The sequence below is a fragment of the Phyllostomus discolor genome, chromosome 12, assembly GCF_004126475.2.
Source record: "Phyllostomus discolor isolate MPI-MPIP mPhyDis1 chromosome 12, mPhyDis1.pri.v3, whole genome shotgun sequence".
In the NCBI taxonomy this organism is placed as follows: Eukaryota; Metazoa; Chordata; class Mammalia; order Chiroptera; family Phyllostomidae; genus Phyllostomus; species Phyllostomus discolor.
Window position 1 is genome coordinate 76,977,502 of NC_040914.2, and position 15,300 is coordinate 76,992,801.

A 15,300-nucleotide genomic window follows, 5' to 3' on the forward strand; every position below is an offset into this window, starting at 1 on the left:
AAAACAAACGAGCTATAATTCCCATGATAGAGTTCACTCTTTAAAAAGTATACAATTCTAAAAAAAAATAAAAAGAATAAAACAGTATATAATTCTGTGTTTTAATGTTTCTAATTCCAGAACATTTTTTCTTTCGGATTGTTTCCCCCCCCCCCCCCCCCCCCCCCCGCCAAGTTCACTCTCCAGGTGGGGGGACCTTGGAGAAGTCGCCTACGATCTGGACCTGACTTTCCTTGTCTATAGTACCCGCGCACAGAGCCCTGGTTGTGCTAAGGAAGCGCCAAGGAGTAAACGGGGCGCCCCGCTCTCGTCACGTGCGCAGCTAGGTCACGTGTACAGTCGGGTGACGCCCGGACACCTAGCCCAGCGCCCCTGCGCAGCGCAGTTAGTTTTATTGTAATATAATTAAACTTAAGCTGCAAATGGCGTAGCATTTTCCTATGAAACACACTGTATCGTATTCCCATACTGCACTGGCTTGGTATCCAAGTCCAATCGCGCCATCCCACGCAGACTCCACGGAGAACCTGAAAAGCGGAAGACCAGCGAACCCACAAAAAGAGCAGCACTGAGATCCGTGCGCAGGGTCCGCAAATCCAGAGAGCGCTCAAGCGCCGGGGCCTGGACGCGTCCATTTCCCATCCACCCCCACGCTCATGGTTCCGCCCGCGTAGGGGGCGGGGCCACGAGTGGCGGGAGAATCGGAGCAAAGCGCGTCTTCACTTCCGTTCCCTGCTGTCTCTCCTGCTTCTCCGTTCCCGCTGTCTGGCTTCCCCTGCCCTGTTCCCGTTCCCGGACCGGGTCTCATCCTCGTCATGGCTCAGCGCCGCCTCACTGACTTCTTTGCGCACCGCCGCCCGGGACCCCGAGCCACGTTGTCGCGTACCAAGCCGACTTGGGGCACCCCGAGCTCCGCCAAGAACGTGCCCCACGTCCGGGTTCCCAGCTCGGGCGGCAGGCGCAAGCGCGCCCGCCTGCCCGACGATCCCGCGTGCAACGAGCCCACGCGCGACGAACCCGCGCCGCCCGCACGCAGGAAGCTGAAGTTGACCGCGGATGTGGTGAGGGTGCAAGGAGACCGGGGCGGTGCGGGGAGGGTGGCAGGACGCGGAGAGCTTCTGCAGAGATACACCCTGGAGGGAGGACGCGGACCAGGGGTGTACACCGAGGCACCAAGTGAGAGGACTGGGAATTGGTCTGGGCGAGAGAACAGACTGGGAGTCATTGCAGGACCTAAGTCCGAGCCGCCAGGCCGGCGTACTGGGGCCACCGTAAGGGTTCGCTTTGGAGAGGACTTGAATGATAGGGAAGCAGTTTTGAGCTGGCGGATCTGACGAATGCTGGGGAGGGCCAGAGCTGAGCGGGCTGGTAAATACCAGGCCCATCTGCGGCTGGCTTGGGGATCAAGCCCTGTAACTCTCATGAAAAGAACAAACAGGTGGGTGGGCCAGGTCCTTCCCTTAATGGAGATGCTTCTAAGAGGCCAGACTGAGGGCAGCAGAAAATTCTCTTTGTGTAGAGCCAGCACCCCACAGAGTCTTGTTATTCATTCACCTATGGGGTCCTTTCCCCCAGGTCCCTTTCCGCCAGGTCCCAGGTCCCCCTGGCCCTGGCTCTGCAGAGGCCCCTAGCTCCCCGGAGCACTCCTCTGTGAGCAAGAAGACAAAGAAGGTTGCCCTCTCAGCAGATCAACTGCCCAGACTGGCACCCCAGGAGGACGAGGTGAGGCGGCTGGACAAAGGGCTGGGGGTGGGCATGGGTGACTGACTGGCTGACAGCACCCTGTGTCTATAGGTCCCCTCAAAAATCACCTTCTCAGAAATCAAGTCGTGCCTGAAGCGGGCCCGGGAGCTGGGCGCACGGGTCCAGGAGCTGAAGGCAAGTGCCCAGAGGAATGATGCTGGGGAACCCGGCGCGCTGGAGGCCGATGGGCACTCATCCAGGCCAAGGTGAGTTTTAATTTGGGTGGTCAGGCACCCCAGGAAAGGGTAGGCTGGTGGGAGGCCTGGTAGGGGTAGGGGTGGACAGGGCTGGGGCTGCTATGTAAAAGAGCCAGCACAGTCCATAGGGCACTCAGACCCCAGGGGTGCCAGTCACTAGCTCCCTACCTCTTTCATCTGTAAGAGGGCTTCAATTCCTGCCTCAGTGGGCCCTTGTGAATTTCGAATGATGTTGACTGCCAGCTGTTATTGAGTCCTGTCTTTATGTCTGTTCTCCCCAGTTCCTGTGGTCATCATGTGTGTCTTAGAGATAAGGAAACCATGGCTGGGGGTGGCCAGGGACCTCCCTAGGTAACAGGGCAGGACATGGCAGAGCTGGGTTGGAAGCCACCCTTTTCTGATTCCATCCCTTATAGTGCTTGTCATGGGGAGCTGGGCATACAAGGAATTTATAATGTGGTATGCAGTGTGTCGTGGGGGCAGTTTTGTAAGCCCCAGCTCTGGGGTATCCCCAGCTGCTTTGCCAGCCCTTGGGTCCTGGAGGGGGTGTGGGTCTGATGCTTCTCTCAATGCCTGGCTTCATTCCTGGCAGTGAAGAAAAGGCACCTGCCTATCAGCGCTTCCATGCCCTGGCCCAGCCAGGGCCTCCTGGCCTTGTGCTGCCCTATAAGTACCAGGTGTTGGCTGAGATGTTTCGCAGTATGGACACCATTGTGGGCATGCTCTACAACCGCTTGGAGACTGTGACCTTTGCCAAGGTCAAGAAGGGTGTCCAGGATATGATGCGCAAGTGAGTGGGGTCCCTGGGAGGGTAAGGGTCATGTCATGCAGTAGAGGCGGACCAGCTCTCTGACTTGTGGCCCCCTCATCTCACAGGCGCTTTGAGGAGCGCAATGTGGGCCAGATCAAAACCGTGTATCCTGCTTCCTACCGCTTCCGTCAGGAGCGCAATGTTCCCACGTTCAAGGATGATGTCAAGAGGTCTGATTACCAGCTCACCATTGAGCCACTGTTAGACCAGGGTGAGTGTGCTGTGGGCACACCTGTGACACTGCAGTTTTGAGCATGGGCGTGAGATATTGGGCACGGGGCCCGTGGTCTGAGACCCATGGTTGTGGGGCTTGGCGACTGGGCGGGCCTGGCCCAGGGGGCTCAGGCTTGGATTCTTCCTGCAGAGGATGGCAGCACAGCCACCCAGCTCACAGCCTCACACCTTCTGCAGCGACGACAGGTCTTCAGCCAGAATCTGGTGGAGCGCGTCCGCGAGCACCACAGGGTGAGCCGGCAGCCCTGAGGTGACTAGCTCAGCCGTAGCTGTATGAGTTATCTCCTCTGTGCCGAGCCTTGTGCTCCGACCCTCCGCCAGTGCTTGTTCTGTCCTGTTGTCAGAGCCCCATGTTACCCAGCAGCAGATGGGCCCGCCTGAGAGGCGGTGTTCTCGAGCTCTCCTCTTTACCACTGGGCCGTCCTCTCATGGATGGGGTGGGCGTGGGCTGAATGGGGACCCTGGCCCTGGCTCCCAGCTGAGGGAGGCAGGCTGCCCTGAACACAGGAGCAGGGAGCTCAGAGATGCCGTTTCAAGGCTTAGATGTTTTGTAGTAACTTCAGTGGGTACTGGTGGGTCCTCTACTCATGCCTGAGGGTGCCCAGCTGGGAATGGAAACCAGGACAGCCCTGCTACACCCCAGCCAGATGAGCCTAGGGTCATCTTGTGCCCCCCTTATTTGGACAGGTATTCCTGGCCTCCCTGAGCCCCCCCATGGTGGTGCCCGAGGACCAGCTGACACGCTGGCACCCCCGCTTCAACGTGGATGAAGTGCCTGACATCGAGCCTGCTGAGCTGCCCCAGCCACCCACCACTGAGAAGCTGGCCACCGCTCAGGACGTGCTGGCCCGAGCCCGCAGCCTGATGTCACCCAGGGTGGGGCTGGACCCTCTCCCCCAGGGTGGGGTAGCCTGACCCCCCACATGGGCCTCAATGGTAGTAGGATGTGCCCTTGCTGTGTTCAGAGTGCTGCCCACTGGCAGGTTTTACCCTGGGGTGCCCAGCACAGGTCTCTTGGTATTCTGGGGTAAACTTGGGCTGGACATAAGAGGGCCTTGTGGGCAGGGGGTCCACACAAATAGGGTGTGAGGGGCCTCCTCTGTGGCTGGGCCAGGAGAGGCCTCTCCTGAGCTCTCCTCTCTGACCTGCTTCAGATGGAGAAGGCCCTGAGTGACTTGGCCCTGCGCACAGCTGAGCCCAGCAGCCCTCTGTCCACCAGCCCAGCCCTGCCAGCCACCCCGCCGCCCACTCCACCTGCTCCCCTGAAGGGGGTGTCCCAGGACCTGTTGGAGCGGGTGAGTGTCTGGGATCCAGGGATGGGGGCAGTGGGGCCAGCTGTCCACTGACCACTCCCCATGCCCAATGCAGATCCGGGCCAAGGAGATGCAGAAGCAGCTGGCACAGATGACACGGCGTCCAGAGCAGGAGCCGAGGTTGCAGCGGCTTGAGAGGCTGCCTGAGCTGGCCCGGGTGCTGCGTAGCATCTTTGTGTCCGAGCGCAAGCCAGCGCTCACTATGGAGGTGGCCTGTGCCAGGATGGTGAGCAGCTACCACGTGGCCATGAGCCCAGGTGCGTGCAGGAGCAGGAGCCAATCCCTGTGTCCCTGAGTCCCAGTTGAGGGTGGGAACCATTCTCTACACACTTGTGTGCACTGACTGGGCACAGCGCCCTTGAGGTCATCTCCCGAGTCTCCACCTGGTCACTTTAACCTTGTAGCCTCTTGAGGCAGCCTCTACCTTGCAAACCTGGCCTTTGCCCTTGAGGTCCCAGGAGACCACCCTCTCCCCTTGAGGCTTCTGGTCCCAGAGCTTCAGGATATGTCTGCTTTAGCGTCTTGGAGGGCTGGGACATGTGACAGGCCCGGTGGGAGAGCCACCTCCTTGAGAAAGTTGTACAGTCACTGCCCTAACCCTAGTCCTTCTGGGGGGAGGACACTGGGAGCAGCACCTGTGTGCACCCTCTTATAGATGTGCTCACAGGCCTCCTCTCTCTGCAGGGGAGATGGAGAAACACGTGCAGCTCCTGTATGAGCTGCTGCCAGACTGGCTTAGCCTGCACCACATCCGCACAGACACATATGTCAAGCTGGATAAGGCTGCTGACCTGGCAGGTGTCACTGAACGGCTGGCTCGCCTTACCCGTGCTGAGGAGGTGCTGTGAACTTGATGGCTGTGCACTAAACACACATGTGAGCTCAAGGTCCGGCCAGGCCCCAGATGCCTGTTTTATTCTCGAAGAATGTAATGCACTTTGTTCTCCCATTCCCGAGTCCCTATGAGTGTCAGAGGTTTAGCTGGGCTCTGGCTGCAGGGCCTGGGGGAATTCTCTGGCCAGTGTGGGTGGTGTGCCCACCTCACATAGTATGCTGTCATTAAACTGGTTTCACTAGGCTTTGTCTTTCGCTGCATGGCGTACAGGTGTAGGGTGGCTTCAGTGCCTACCAGAGTAGGTTTGGGCAGTGTGGTTGGCAGAATAACCCCCTCCCCCAGACCCATGGAGGGATCCTGAGGCCAGACTGAACATGTACAGATGAGTCTATTCTCTCGTAGAGTATAACAACTATTTAGTGCAGAGGTTATATGTAAATACTGTGCTATTTTTTTTAAATCCTTGCTTAAGGACATTTTTTTCATTGCTCAAGAGAGGGAGAGAAGTATCCATGTGAGAGACAGCCATTGATTAGTTGCCTCTAGTACATGCCTGGACTGGGGATCGAACCCACCTTTTGGTTATGGGACACTTCAACCAAACAATACTGGCTGAGGCATAAATAATATGCCATTTTATACAAAGGACTTCTAAAGTTTTAAGCCACTGAATTTGCATCTTCTGATGCAGCAATGGGCAACCAAGCCAATTTGAGCAGCACCTGCTTCCTACATTAGCCTGCTCCCCTACTAGAGGTGAGAACCGTAAATTGCTGTAAATGCTCTGAAAGCATGCACATGCATACTCAGGCCAGCCACAGGGTCCCTGCACCCCTCCCAGTCCTGAGGCCCACATCCCATCCTGGGCACTGAAGAACACCACTCTAGTAAAGTTGGTCATACATGTTCTTATTTCACCGTAAATGAACCTGAGCAGCCTGGGCTTGGCTTTGCTCTGGGCTACGGGCTCCAGGCCTTTGTACTTCCAGAACCCACAGGAAGGTCCCTGGGTGCTAGATGAAGTCCAGGTGGGCTGTGGGTGCCTGCTGGCAGGCAGTGGAGGCCGGACCTCTTCTTTTCCTAGTTGGCGTGGGCAGGGTATTGAGTCACTCATACTGCAGGAGGGAGAAAAAGGGCACAGCCCCTAGCTTCTCCCTGCCCTTCAGTGACGTCAGCTCCACCAAGCTCACACACTCCAACACCTCAGCCCGCAGCTGGCCCAGCAGCTCACAGGCTGCACACATGGTTCCTGGTAGGGCGGGAGAGGAGCAGAGTGAGATCCCCACATGGCCTAGGCCACCCCGGGGGTTGGGGGAGGAAGGAGCTGGCATTGCAACCGGCTTCCCTTCTGGCAGGCAGATGAACTAGTGTCAAGGATCTAGTCCAGTTCTCACAGCAAGCCACCTCCACCCCCACGAACTTGGAGAGACCCTCACCGCCAGTGGCCAGCAGATCATCCACGACTACCACCTTCTGCCCTGGTTCCAGGGCGTCTTTCTGGATTTCCAGGTCAGCCTGTGGATGGGAAGCAGGCGTGTGGTCGACACATCTGAGAATGGCCTTGGTGTGCGGAGCCCAGGAGCTGACGGGGGGCGGGCTGCCTCCTGGGTCCCAATTTCAACACACCTGGCTGTGTGAACCTGGCCCAGTGTGTCAGCCTGTCTGAGCTCCAATGTCCACTCCAACTGTGGCAGCTCTCCTTGATTCTACACCTTTCCCTTTTGGAATGGAAGGTCCATGGCAGCAGCCCCCTGCCCTCTCACCTTCCCATATTCCAGTGTGTAGGAGGCGGACACTGTGGGGCCAGGCAGCTTTCCTCGCTTTCGGATGAGCACGCAGCCCAAGCCAAGTTCCTGGGCCAGGGAGGGGCCAAACAGAAAGCCCCGGGAGTCCAGGCCTGTTGGAGAGAGCCAAGGTATTGGGAGGCAGCTGAGGGTTCCCACTGGTCAGGGCTGGGTAATGACAAGAAGTCGCCCCAGTGACTTCGGGTGCCTGACCTTGTTGGTGCCCGCTAAAAGGCCAGTGACATCCATCCATTTAGAAAAAGCTGACCTAAAATGCACGGACTGCTGGGTGCTGGAGAGTGGAACGTTAGAGAAGCTGGGACCAGGGACTAAGTCCATCCTACATTGTTGAGTAAATAACCAAGTGACCCTGGGGAAGTCACCTGACCTCTTTTCCAAAGCTCAGCTGTATCTCTAATGGGGCTGGTAGTAACTACGAAACACGTTCAGCACAGTACTCTTGTCTTTAACAGCAGTGTCTGCCCCAGAAGCTTCTCCAGGAGAGGCAGTGACAAGCTGTCTCTCACAGTGTGCTGAGAGTGGGGTGAGAGAGGGCTTCTCAGAGAATCCTTTAGGGGGCACACCCAAGTGAAGAGGGAACAGCAGTGCTGTGTCCTCAAGGCAGGTGGGTTCCATGGGAGGGTCACCGGTGGGGCTCCCACAGGGAGATAAGACCCCGGGGTCCTCCCTGATCTCCTCTGCTCCCTTCTGGAGGCCCCACACTGGGTCCAGGGCCTGGCACAGGGTGAGTGCTCAATACGTGCTTGTAGAAGGGGAACAAGAGAGCATGCCCAGCCAGCCCAGTGTATTTTGGTTTAGACACTCCCTAGAGATAATCCCTGGAGCTGGAGACCAGGAACTGGGTGGGCATCCGGGAGGGCTGTCCTCCTGCCCCACAGCCCGCAAGGCAGCACCCACCCAGCAGAGGCCATTCTCCAGGGAGCTGGAGGGGCCTGTTACACCTCGTAAGGCTGCGAAGTAGTGGGGGCCTATCCTTATAGCCCACGCCAGAGTTAGTACCTAAGTACCCTGCAGGCGGGTCCCCTGAGGAAGCCCCACCAAAGACCTCCCCCGAGCAGAGGTGGAGCCGCCCCTTCCTCTTTCTGCTTGGCTTAGGGGAAAGGAACCCCACACAACCCGCCTACTGGGGCTTGGCCCAAATCCAGTAACCCCTTCACCTCCTGATCCCAGTAGGACAGGAGCCCCGCCCCGGACCCTCCACTTGCCTACAATGTAGTCGATCTTGCCCCCGTGGGTCTTCTTCAGGTGTTTGGTCAGGAGGCTGATGGAAGCGCGGAAGGAGTCCGGGTCCTTCAGGAGGGGACTAATGTCCCTGGTGCGCAAACACAGGCCTGGTAACTTTGGGAATGGGTCCCGGTGTGCAGGCGGCGGTACCCTGGGGAGGATCCACGGCACCCGGACAACCCGCCCAACGCCCAGCGGGGCCCTCAGGTTGCCTGGTCTCAGGGGGCCCACCCGCGCCCGCCTGCAAGCACCTAAACAGCACGCCCGGGATCGGGAAGTCGGGGAAGCTGCGGATGCGCCGTGCCACCAGCTGCAGCTGAGGGTCCGCCATTGCTGCTTCCGCACGTGTCCTGGGGCGGAGGGCTGCGCCTGCGCAGGGCGGATAAGCGCGAGGGGAACTGGCGTCTGCTTGGAGGGAAAGTTGGTCTGGTCTGGACACCAGGGGGCGGGGCTCGCTGGCTCCTGTAGGAAGTTCCGTATTTGTTGGAATCTTACGTGCCTTTGGTTTTAGGTTTTAAGACCTGCCTTTACGTATTTTTATAGCTTTTTTTAAACTTTAAAATCACTTTTTATTTTTCAGTTATAGTTGACATACAATATTATACTAGTTTCAGGTGTACACCCCTGTGATTAGACATTATATAACAGCCCAACAAATCTCATACCCATCTGACATCATACATAGTTATTAGAATATTATTGACTGGGGCTTGGCTGTACTTTACATGCCCATGAGTATTCTGAAACTGCCTATTTGTACTTCTAAATTCCTTCACTTGTTCCCCCAACACCCTCCCATTTGACAATGGTCAAAATGTTCTCTGTATGAGTATGTGTTCTGCTTGTTCATTTATTTTTAACTCTTAGGTTCAATTGTTGATAGATATGTATTTATTGCCATTTTATTCACATTTGTTATCTTTTCCCCCTCTCCTTAAAAAAAAAGACTTTTGAATATTTCATGTAATATTGGTTTGGTGGTGATAAACTGCTTTAGCTTTTGCTTGTCTGGGAAGCTCTTTATCTGTTCTTCTGTTCTAAATGATAGCTTTGCTGAGTATTATAATCTTGGCTGTAGGTCCTTGCTTTTCATCATTTTGAATATTTCTTGCATTTCTTTCTGGCCTGCAAAGTTTCTGTTGAGAAATCAGCTGACAGTCTTATGGGAGTTCCCTTGTAAGTAAGTAAGTAACTGCTTTTCTCTTGCTGCTTTAAAGGTTCTCTTTAACCTTTGGCACTTTAATTTTGATATGTCATTGTGTGGGCCTCTTTGGATTCATCTTGTTTGGGACTTTCTGTGCTTCCTGGACTTGTATGTCTATTTGCTTCACCAGGTTAGAGAAGTTTTCTATTATTTTTAGAAATCTTCACCCAAGGATGTATTTACAGAGAGAGAGAAAGAGAAACATCAGTGTGAGAGGGAAATATGCCTCCCTTATGTGCCCTGACTGGGGATCAGACCTGCAGACTTTGGTTTACGGAATGACGCTCCAACCAACTGAGCCACCCAGTCAGGGATTTCTGTCATTTTCTCAAATAGGTTTTCAATTTCTTGCTCGCTCTCTTGTCCTTCTGGCATCCCCATTATGCATATTTTGGCTTGAAGTTGTCCCAGAGGCTCCTTTCACTATCCTTATATTTTTGGAGTCTTTTTTCTTTTTACTGTTTTAATTTTTTTTTTTTTGCTTCCTTATATTGCAAATCACTGATTTGATTCTTGGCATCATCTACTCTACTGTGGATTCCTTGTAAATTATTCTTTTTTTTTTTTTTAAGATTTTATTTATTTATTTTTAGGGAGGGAGGGGAGGGGGAGAGAGAGAGAGAGAGAGAGAGAGAGAGAGAGGGAGAGAAACATCAATGTGCAGTTGCTGGGGGTTATGACCTGCAACCCAGGAATGTACCCTGGCTGGGAATCGAACCTGGGACACTTTGGTTCTCAGCCCGCGCTCAATCCACTGAGCTACGCCAGCCAGGGGCTATTATTCTTAATTTCAGTTAGTGTATCCTTCATTTCTTTATTTCAGTGTATCCTTCGTTTCGGAGAAACCATTTTTTAATGGTTTCTATGTTCTTTTTCATGCTGTTAAGGTTCTCCCTAAGTTCCTTGAACATCCTTATAACCATTATTTTGAATTCCGTGTCTGGTAGTTTGCTTGCCTCCATTTAATTTAGTTTTGTTTTCTGGAGATTTCTTCTGTTCTTTCATTTGGGACCTGTTTCTTTGCCTTCACATTTTGGCCCCTTCCCCATGTTTGTTTTTATGTATTGTGTAGAGCTGCTAATCCCCTGGACTTAGAGCAGCCTTAGAGTGGCAGTAGGTGTCCTGTAGCGCCCCATGGTCCAGTCTCCCCAGTCCCCGGAGCTGGGTGTTCCAGGTGCACCTGTGTAGGCTGTGTGAACTGTCCTGTTGTAGTTGAACCTTGACTGCTGTTGGTGTCACTGGGAGGGATTGACCCTCAGGCCAGTCAATCATCTGTGAGGAATGTGTCATTGGTGGAGGTGGTGGGGTCGTGAGCCGGCATGGTCTGAGGGTGCACTGGCTCTGGGGCCTACTGGGAGATGCAAAGTCAGCCACTGCCTGTGCCCTGCCTGGGGCCACCCAGCATGAGCTCCAAACCAATCTGCAGATGGCTGCTACTTGTGTTGGGCTTGGAGGTGCCCAAGAGAGGCCAAGCCGTGAACCAAGGCCAGCTGCTGCTAATGCCAGGTCTGGGGCCACTCAGCAAGAGGTTAGCAGTATGCAGAGGCCAGATGCTGCTTGTCTGAGGGATTTTAGGAAAGTCCAAAGCATGTGGCAAAAGAGGCCAGTTGTATGGAAAAGCCAAGGGAAACCACTTGGATGAGCCTGCAAGTTGGATGGGGCCCGTTCTCAGGGAATCACGGAGGGGAGGGGGGCGGGGGGGCAAACTGTGTGAGCCAAGCTGATGGAGACTCGGATATGGTGCCCACCTGTCAGCTCTGTGTTTCGGGTGGGGGCCTCATGAAAGGAACAGTGGCCTCTGCCAGCAATTTTGTTTGGCAGGAAGCTGCCCCCTCCCAACTCTGGCCCTGATTCTAGATAATTCAGTTCCTCCCTGTATGTCTCTGGTTCCTTTCAAGCTGCTGCCCCAGGGCTGGAGCTCAGAGGGAGTGGGCCCTTTAAGAGGACCTGCCTGGGACTCCAGAAGCCCTGTGTTTCACTCAGCCACAATCCCTGCTGGGTTTTTTACAGCCGGAAGTTGTGGGGACTTGTCTTTCCAGCACTGGAACCCTGGGCTGGGGGGTCTGGTGTGGGACTGGGACTTGCTTGCTCCTTAGGGGGAACCTCTGAAGCCAAGGTATCCCTCCCAATTTTCTCGTCACATGTGGGTGTGGGACCATCCCGTCTCTGCCCTTCTCTGCCCCTTCTTCTGGTCTCCAAGTGGCTTCTTTAAATCCCTAGTGCAGGACTTCCATTCAGCTAGATTTTAGGTGGTTCTACTTGATGGCTGTTCAGTAGTTCAGTTTTATTTTTGATGTATTTTGATGTGGGAAGATTTGAATATCCATTTACCTATGTTGCCATCTTTACCAGAAGTTGCCTGCTTATTTCTCCTACCCTGAACACACACGTCCTGCCCTGGGGACGTCTGTGTGGGGACAAGGTGCAAATCAAAGTCAATGGGATAGAGCCTCTACGCAGGCTGGGTCGGATTTGGGGGGAGACCCTCGCTTGGTTTTGGCCTTCCTGAGTACATCTGGCAGGCCCTTTGGGAGGCTTTGGCAGGGACCCCCAGGCCAGGGGCATATGTATTCTGGTCCTGCCATGTTTTCGGTATGGACTCTTCTTGCTGCTGCTGTGCCCTGCCCTTCCTGACATCCCTGAGTCTGGCTGATCTCCTGCTGAGAGGTGCAAGGGGGTGGGCCCGTGGGTGTGGCTCGCAGGCAGGCAGCATGCACACCGAAGATGCAAAGATGCACGTGCAGACACGTGCAGGAGTGGTCTGGGCCTTCCCTCCAGGAACTGCGGGGGAGAGGGCGAGAATGAGGATGGAGGGAGGTATACTGAGCAGGAGAGCAGTGCTGTACAGTAGCCTGGAGGGGAGGGCCAGAGTTGGGGCACAGTTCGGGGAGGACCAGAGAGCCTGGGTTGGGTTGGGTAGGCTAGGGAAGGACCCAAACCAGTGGTGGAAGCCCGAACATAGGGTGCCTGGTGCCTGGCTTGGGGTGGGGTTTGCAGTAGGAGGAAGGCCTTGCCTGCCTTTCTGCAGAAGGGGCAGGAGGGAAGTTGGAATGCTTGGCTTGGCCGAGGCCTGCCCCTGAGAGCAAGGCGCTTGTGTCTGTGGAGGAGGCTAAGAGCGGCACCACTGAAGCCCCCCACCATGGTACCCTTGGTACAGTTCCCCTAAAACATAATCTCAGCTTAAAAAAACAAGAGCGAAAATGCCTGTTACTTTATTCTGAAACTGTTTTCTTCATAATTTCCTGACTTACAGCATTACAGTTTGGGCAGATAATCACTGCAGGTATGAAAAGCCGCTCAATGGAAGGAGCTCCATATGCCTTCAAGGGAGTGACCTTGGAGTCTGTGCTCGGTTGCTTGGGCTCTTCCGACCCGGGCCTGTGCTTTGCCGCAGCAGGCACCAAGGGGAGGCGGGCAGTCAGGATGCTTGTGCGGGAGAGACACACCTCCAGTCCAGGGTCTAGATCCCTATGGAAGGTGGAGAATCGAGGGTGCCGACCTCCTCATGTCGCAGGGAAACAGCAGCAGCAGCGGCCCCCACTGGGCGGGGGAGGCCTTGGCAATGCAGGATCCAGGTCAGGGAGGCCCTCTGTCTCCCCATGTGGTGTGGTGCAGGGAGGTGGGGCCGGGATCTCCCTGTGCAGTGCCAAGGGGCTTAACATAGGATTGGCACAGCCTCCCTTGACACTGGTGCTGAAGGGCTTGAGCTGACAGGCCAGGGCATCCACGGTGAGTCATGACCTCCAGGTCCAGGATGAAGGCCAGGCCTGAACAAGGCCAGTCTGAAGGTGGTAAGAGCCAAGCGGGGGGAAGAGACAGGTGGGAGGACCGAGACCTGTAGGCAGCACAGCGTTTAGCTTGAGGTTGATGTAGGGCTCAAGGCAGCAGGGCCAGGTGGGCCAGGAAGAGGGCTGAGGAGTGACTTCAGGGCCAGGCAGTGTAGCCTTGCAGGTCCAGCTGCAGGCTGCAGGCGACGTCCCTCTGGTGGTGGCGGGGCAAAGGGCAGCTGAGGCTCTTCCAGTGTGTAGCCAGACCCTCCTACCCCCAGGCACTTGCAGGGCCAGTGGGAGGGCCTGGGCCAGAGCAGGTGCTAGTGGGGCCAGGAGCACTTCTCAGGGACAGACTCCGGGGGTGTCAGACACTTCCCTAACTTTTCACAGCCTGGGGGTGCCCAGTTCTGGAAAATGAAAATTCAGAAAGAGAATGTTCAGTTATGCGACACTGAGCACTTCTGGACCTAGCAGGTTTCAGATGGCTTCCTCGCCTGGCCCCTGACCCGGCCTATTCGATGGCTGTGGCATGGAAGCCACCACTGTCTCCACTGCAACCCAAGTGATGTCAGCACAGGAGGCCCCCTGGTTCCCGGACACCCATGAGGGCAAAAGTGTGAGGCCTTATGGTGTGAGTGGCACTGGGTGGGGCCCGCGGGGCCCGCCCCTGAGCCCTCTGTTACCGTCTGGGTGAGGACCGTCTGCTAGCTGCCCCAACTCCTGGCCATGTTCCCAAGCAGATCCAAGGCCAGGGCCTGCACACAGCCTGCTGTGATAGAGAGGGAGCTCTGCGCTCCAGCAGGGGCGGGGAGGCTCCACACACCTCCGCACGATTCCCCAGAGAGAGCTCTTTACTTGTCAGCAACCCTTTCTCCAGTGGAGAGCGGGCCCGTTCCAGCGCAGCCCTAGCCCAGCCATGTCCTTCGACATGCGGACTTACTGTATGTGGCCTTATTTTTCCTGGCGACAGAGACAGAGAAAGAGAGACAGACACACCCCCATAACCTTAAGAGGGAGTCTTCCTGGCTTTGCCATGTCCCGTAGTGTCCAGGGGTTGTCCCTGTGCCACAGTTGGGAGACTCAGAATCACTGGGGGAAGTACCCTGGGACAGGATCTTAGACCTGAGTGTTAATGAGTTGGAGCATCAACAACAGAGAAAGCTTTGTCCAGCCCCGGCTGCCAATGTCGGGAGGGGCTGTCCATCTGTGTCCAGCTGGGTGTGCATGAGGAAGCTGTCCTCGATTTTTCAGGTAGAGCAGAGAGGGCAGCAAGTTCCCGAAGAACTGATTCTGGGCCTGGCCTGTGAGTTCTGGGGTTTCCAGAGGGCCAGGGCCTTGGGGCAGGACAGCCAACCACTGCTCAAGGGCCACAGGGGGCTGCATGGGACTGGGCTTGTCAGCCCAGAGGCCACCACACTGAGTCCTCAGGTGGGCTGGCCCGGAACTGAGGGGCCCAGAGGTGAGCTGGAGGGTGGAAGTGTGTGGGAGAGTCCAGGGCTGAGCTGAGGGGCCTGGAAGTGAGGAGAGCCCAGTACAGAGCTGGAGGGCTGGGTATATGAGGCCCAGGGCTGAGCTGGGGGGCTGGAAGTGTGTGTGTGGGCGGGGGGGGAGGTTCAGGGCTTAGCTGGAGGGCCTGGAAGCATGGCGGGGAGGGTGGAAGTATGGGGGCCAGAGTGGAGCTTGCGGGTATGTGTGAAGGAAGGGCCAAGAACATAGAGTGGGACCTTTCCTCCATCCAGGGACTGAGGAGGGCCAGGGATATGGACAGTACACGTGGGGGACCCCTCACGCTCCACACACACCCACCTGTGCTCACACACGTAAATCCACACATCTCCTCAGTGGCTGCTCATTTTAAAACTGGAGGCTGACCCACATTGTTCCCATTTGTCTTCGTTCACTTTCGACGTATGAGGGGGTTCCCCACTTTCTCCCATTCTAGGGGTAGTCAGGCTGTGGCAGTTCCTGCAGTGGCCAGGAGATGGCGGCAGCGTCCTGGCCAGGTCAGCTGCCTCCCCTCCCCTCCAGTCACTAAGACTCTTCTTTCCCAGTCGCTGGGACTCTCGAGCCAGGGTGCACAGACCCCACAGCACTTTCATGGTTCTGGAGATGCCCCACGCAGGAATTGCACCCTCCCAGCACCAGTAGCCACGCATAAACCCTT

General features: G+C 55.9%; 3 protein-coding genes across 6 annotated transcripts in view; 1 reads left to right on the forward strand and 2 right to left on the reverse strand.

The window, feature by feature from the left end:
• Positions 1 to 358: 358 nt before the first annotated feature.
• On the forward strand, positions 359 to 5,376 carry CDT1 (chromatin licensing and DNA replication factor 1). Its single transcript, XM_036012399.1, has 10 exons — positions 359 to 1,063; positions 1,602 to 1,722; positions 1,795 to 1,949; positions 2,533 to 2,730; positions 2,817 to 2,962; positions 3,116 to 3,216; positions 3,673 to 3,861; positions 4,140 to 4,280; positions 4,354 to 4,555; positions 4,983 to 5,376. The coding sequence occupies exons 1-10, from the start codon at positions 816 to 818 to the stop codon at positions 5,144 to 5,146; spliced, it is 1,665 nt and encodes a 554-aa protein (XP_035868292.1). The 5' UTR covers positions 359 to 815; the 3' UTR covers positions 5,147 to 5,376.
• A 363-nt stretch (positions 5,377 to 5,739) lies between these two features.
• APRT (adenine phosphoribosyltransferase) lies at positions 5,740 to 8,556 on the reverse strand. The gene is made up of 5 exons (XM_028501866.2): positions 8,414 to 8,556; positions 8,144 to 8,250; positions 6,897 to 7,030; positions 6,570 to 6,648; positions 5,740 to 6,382 (listed from the first exon to the last, which is right to left on the reverse strand). The coding sequence occupies exons 1-5, from the start codon at positions 8,491 to 8,493 to the stop codon at positions 6,240 to 6,242; spliced, it is 543 nt and encodes a 180-aa protein (XP_028357667.1). The 5' UTR covers positions 8,494 to 8,556; the 3' UTR covers positions 5,740 to 6,239.
• Positions 7,439 to 15,300, reverse strand: part of GALNS (galactosamine (N-acetyl)-6-sulfatase) — a 36,995-nt gene continuing 29,133 nt past the window's right edge. For 3 of the 4 annotated variants that reach the window (XR_004900119.1, XM_028501924.2, XM_036012400.1), the window contains one exon: positions 12,564 to 13,543. Coding sequence is in view for 2 of the 4 variants with exons in the window: in XM_028501924.2 (XP_028357725.1) it covers positions 13,457 to 13,543 (87 nt within the window). In the remaining 2 variants the exon portion in view is untranslated. Of the gene's footprint in view, positions 7,451 to 12,563; positions 13,544 to 15,300 lie in introns of those variants that run through there. The other variant, XR_004900118.1, reaches the window with a different exon arrangement.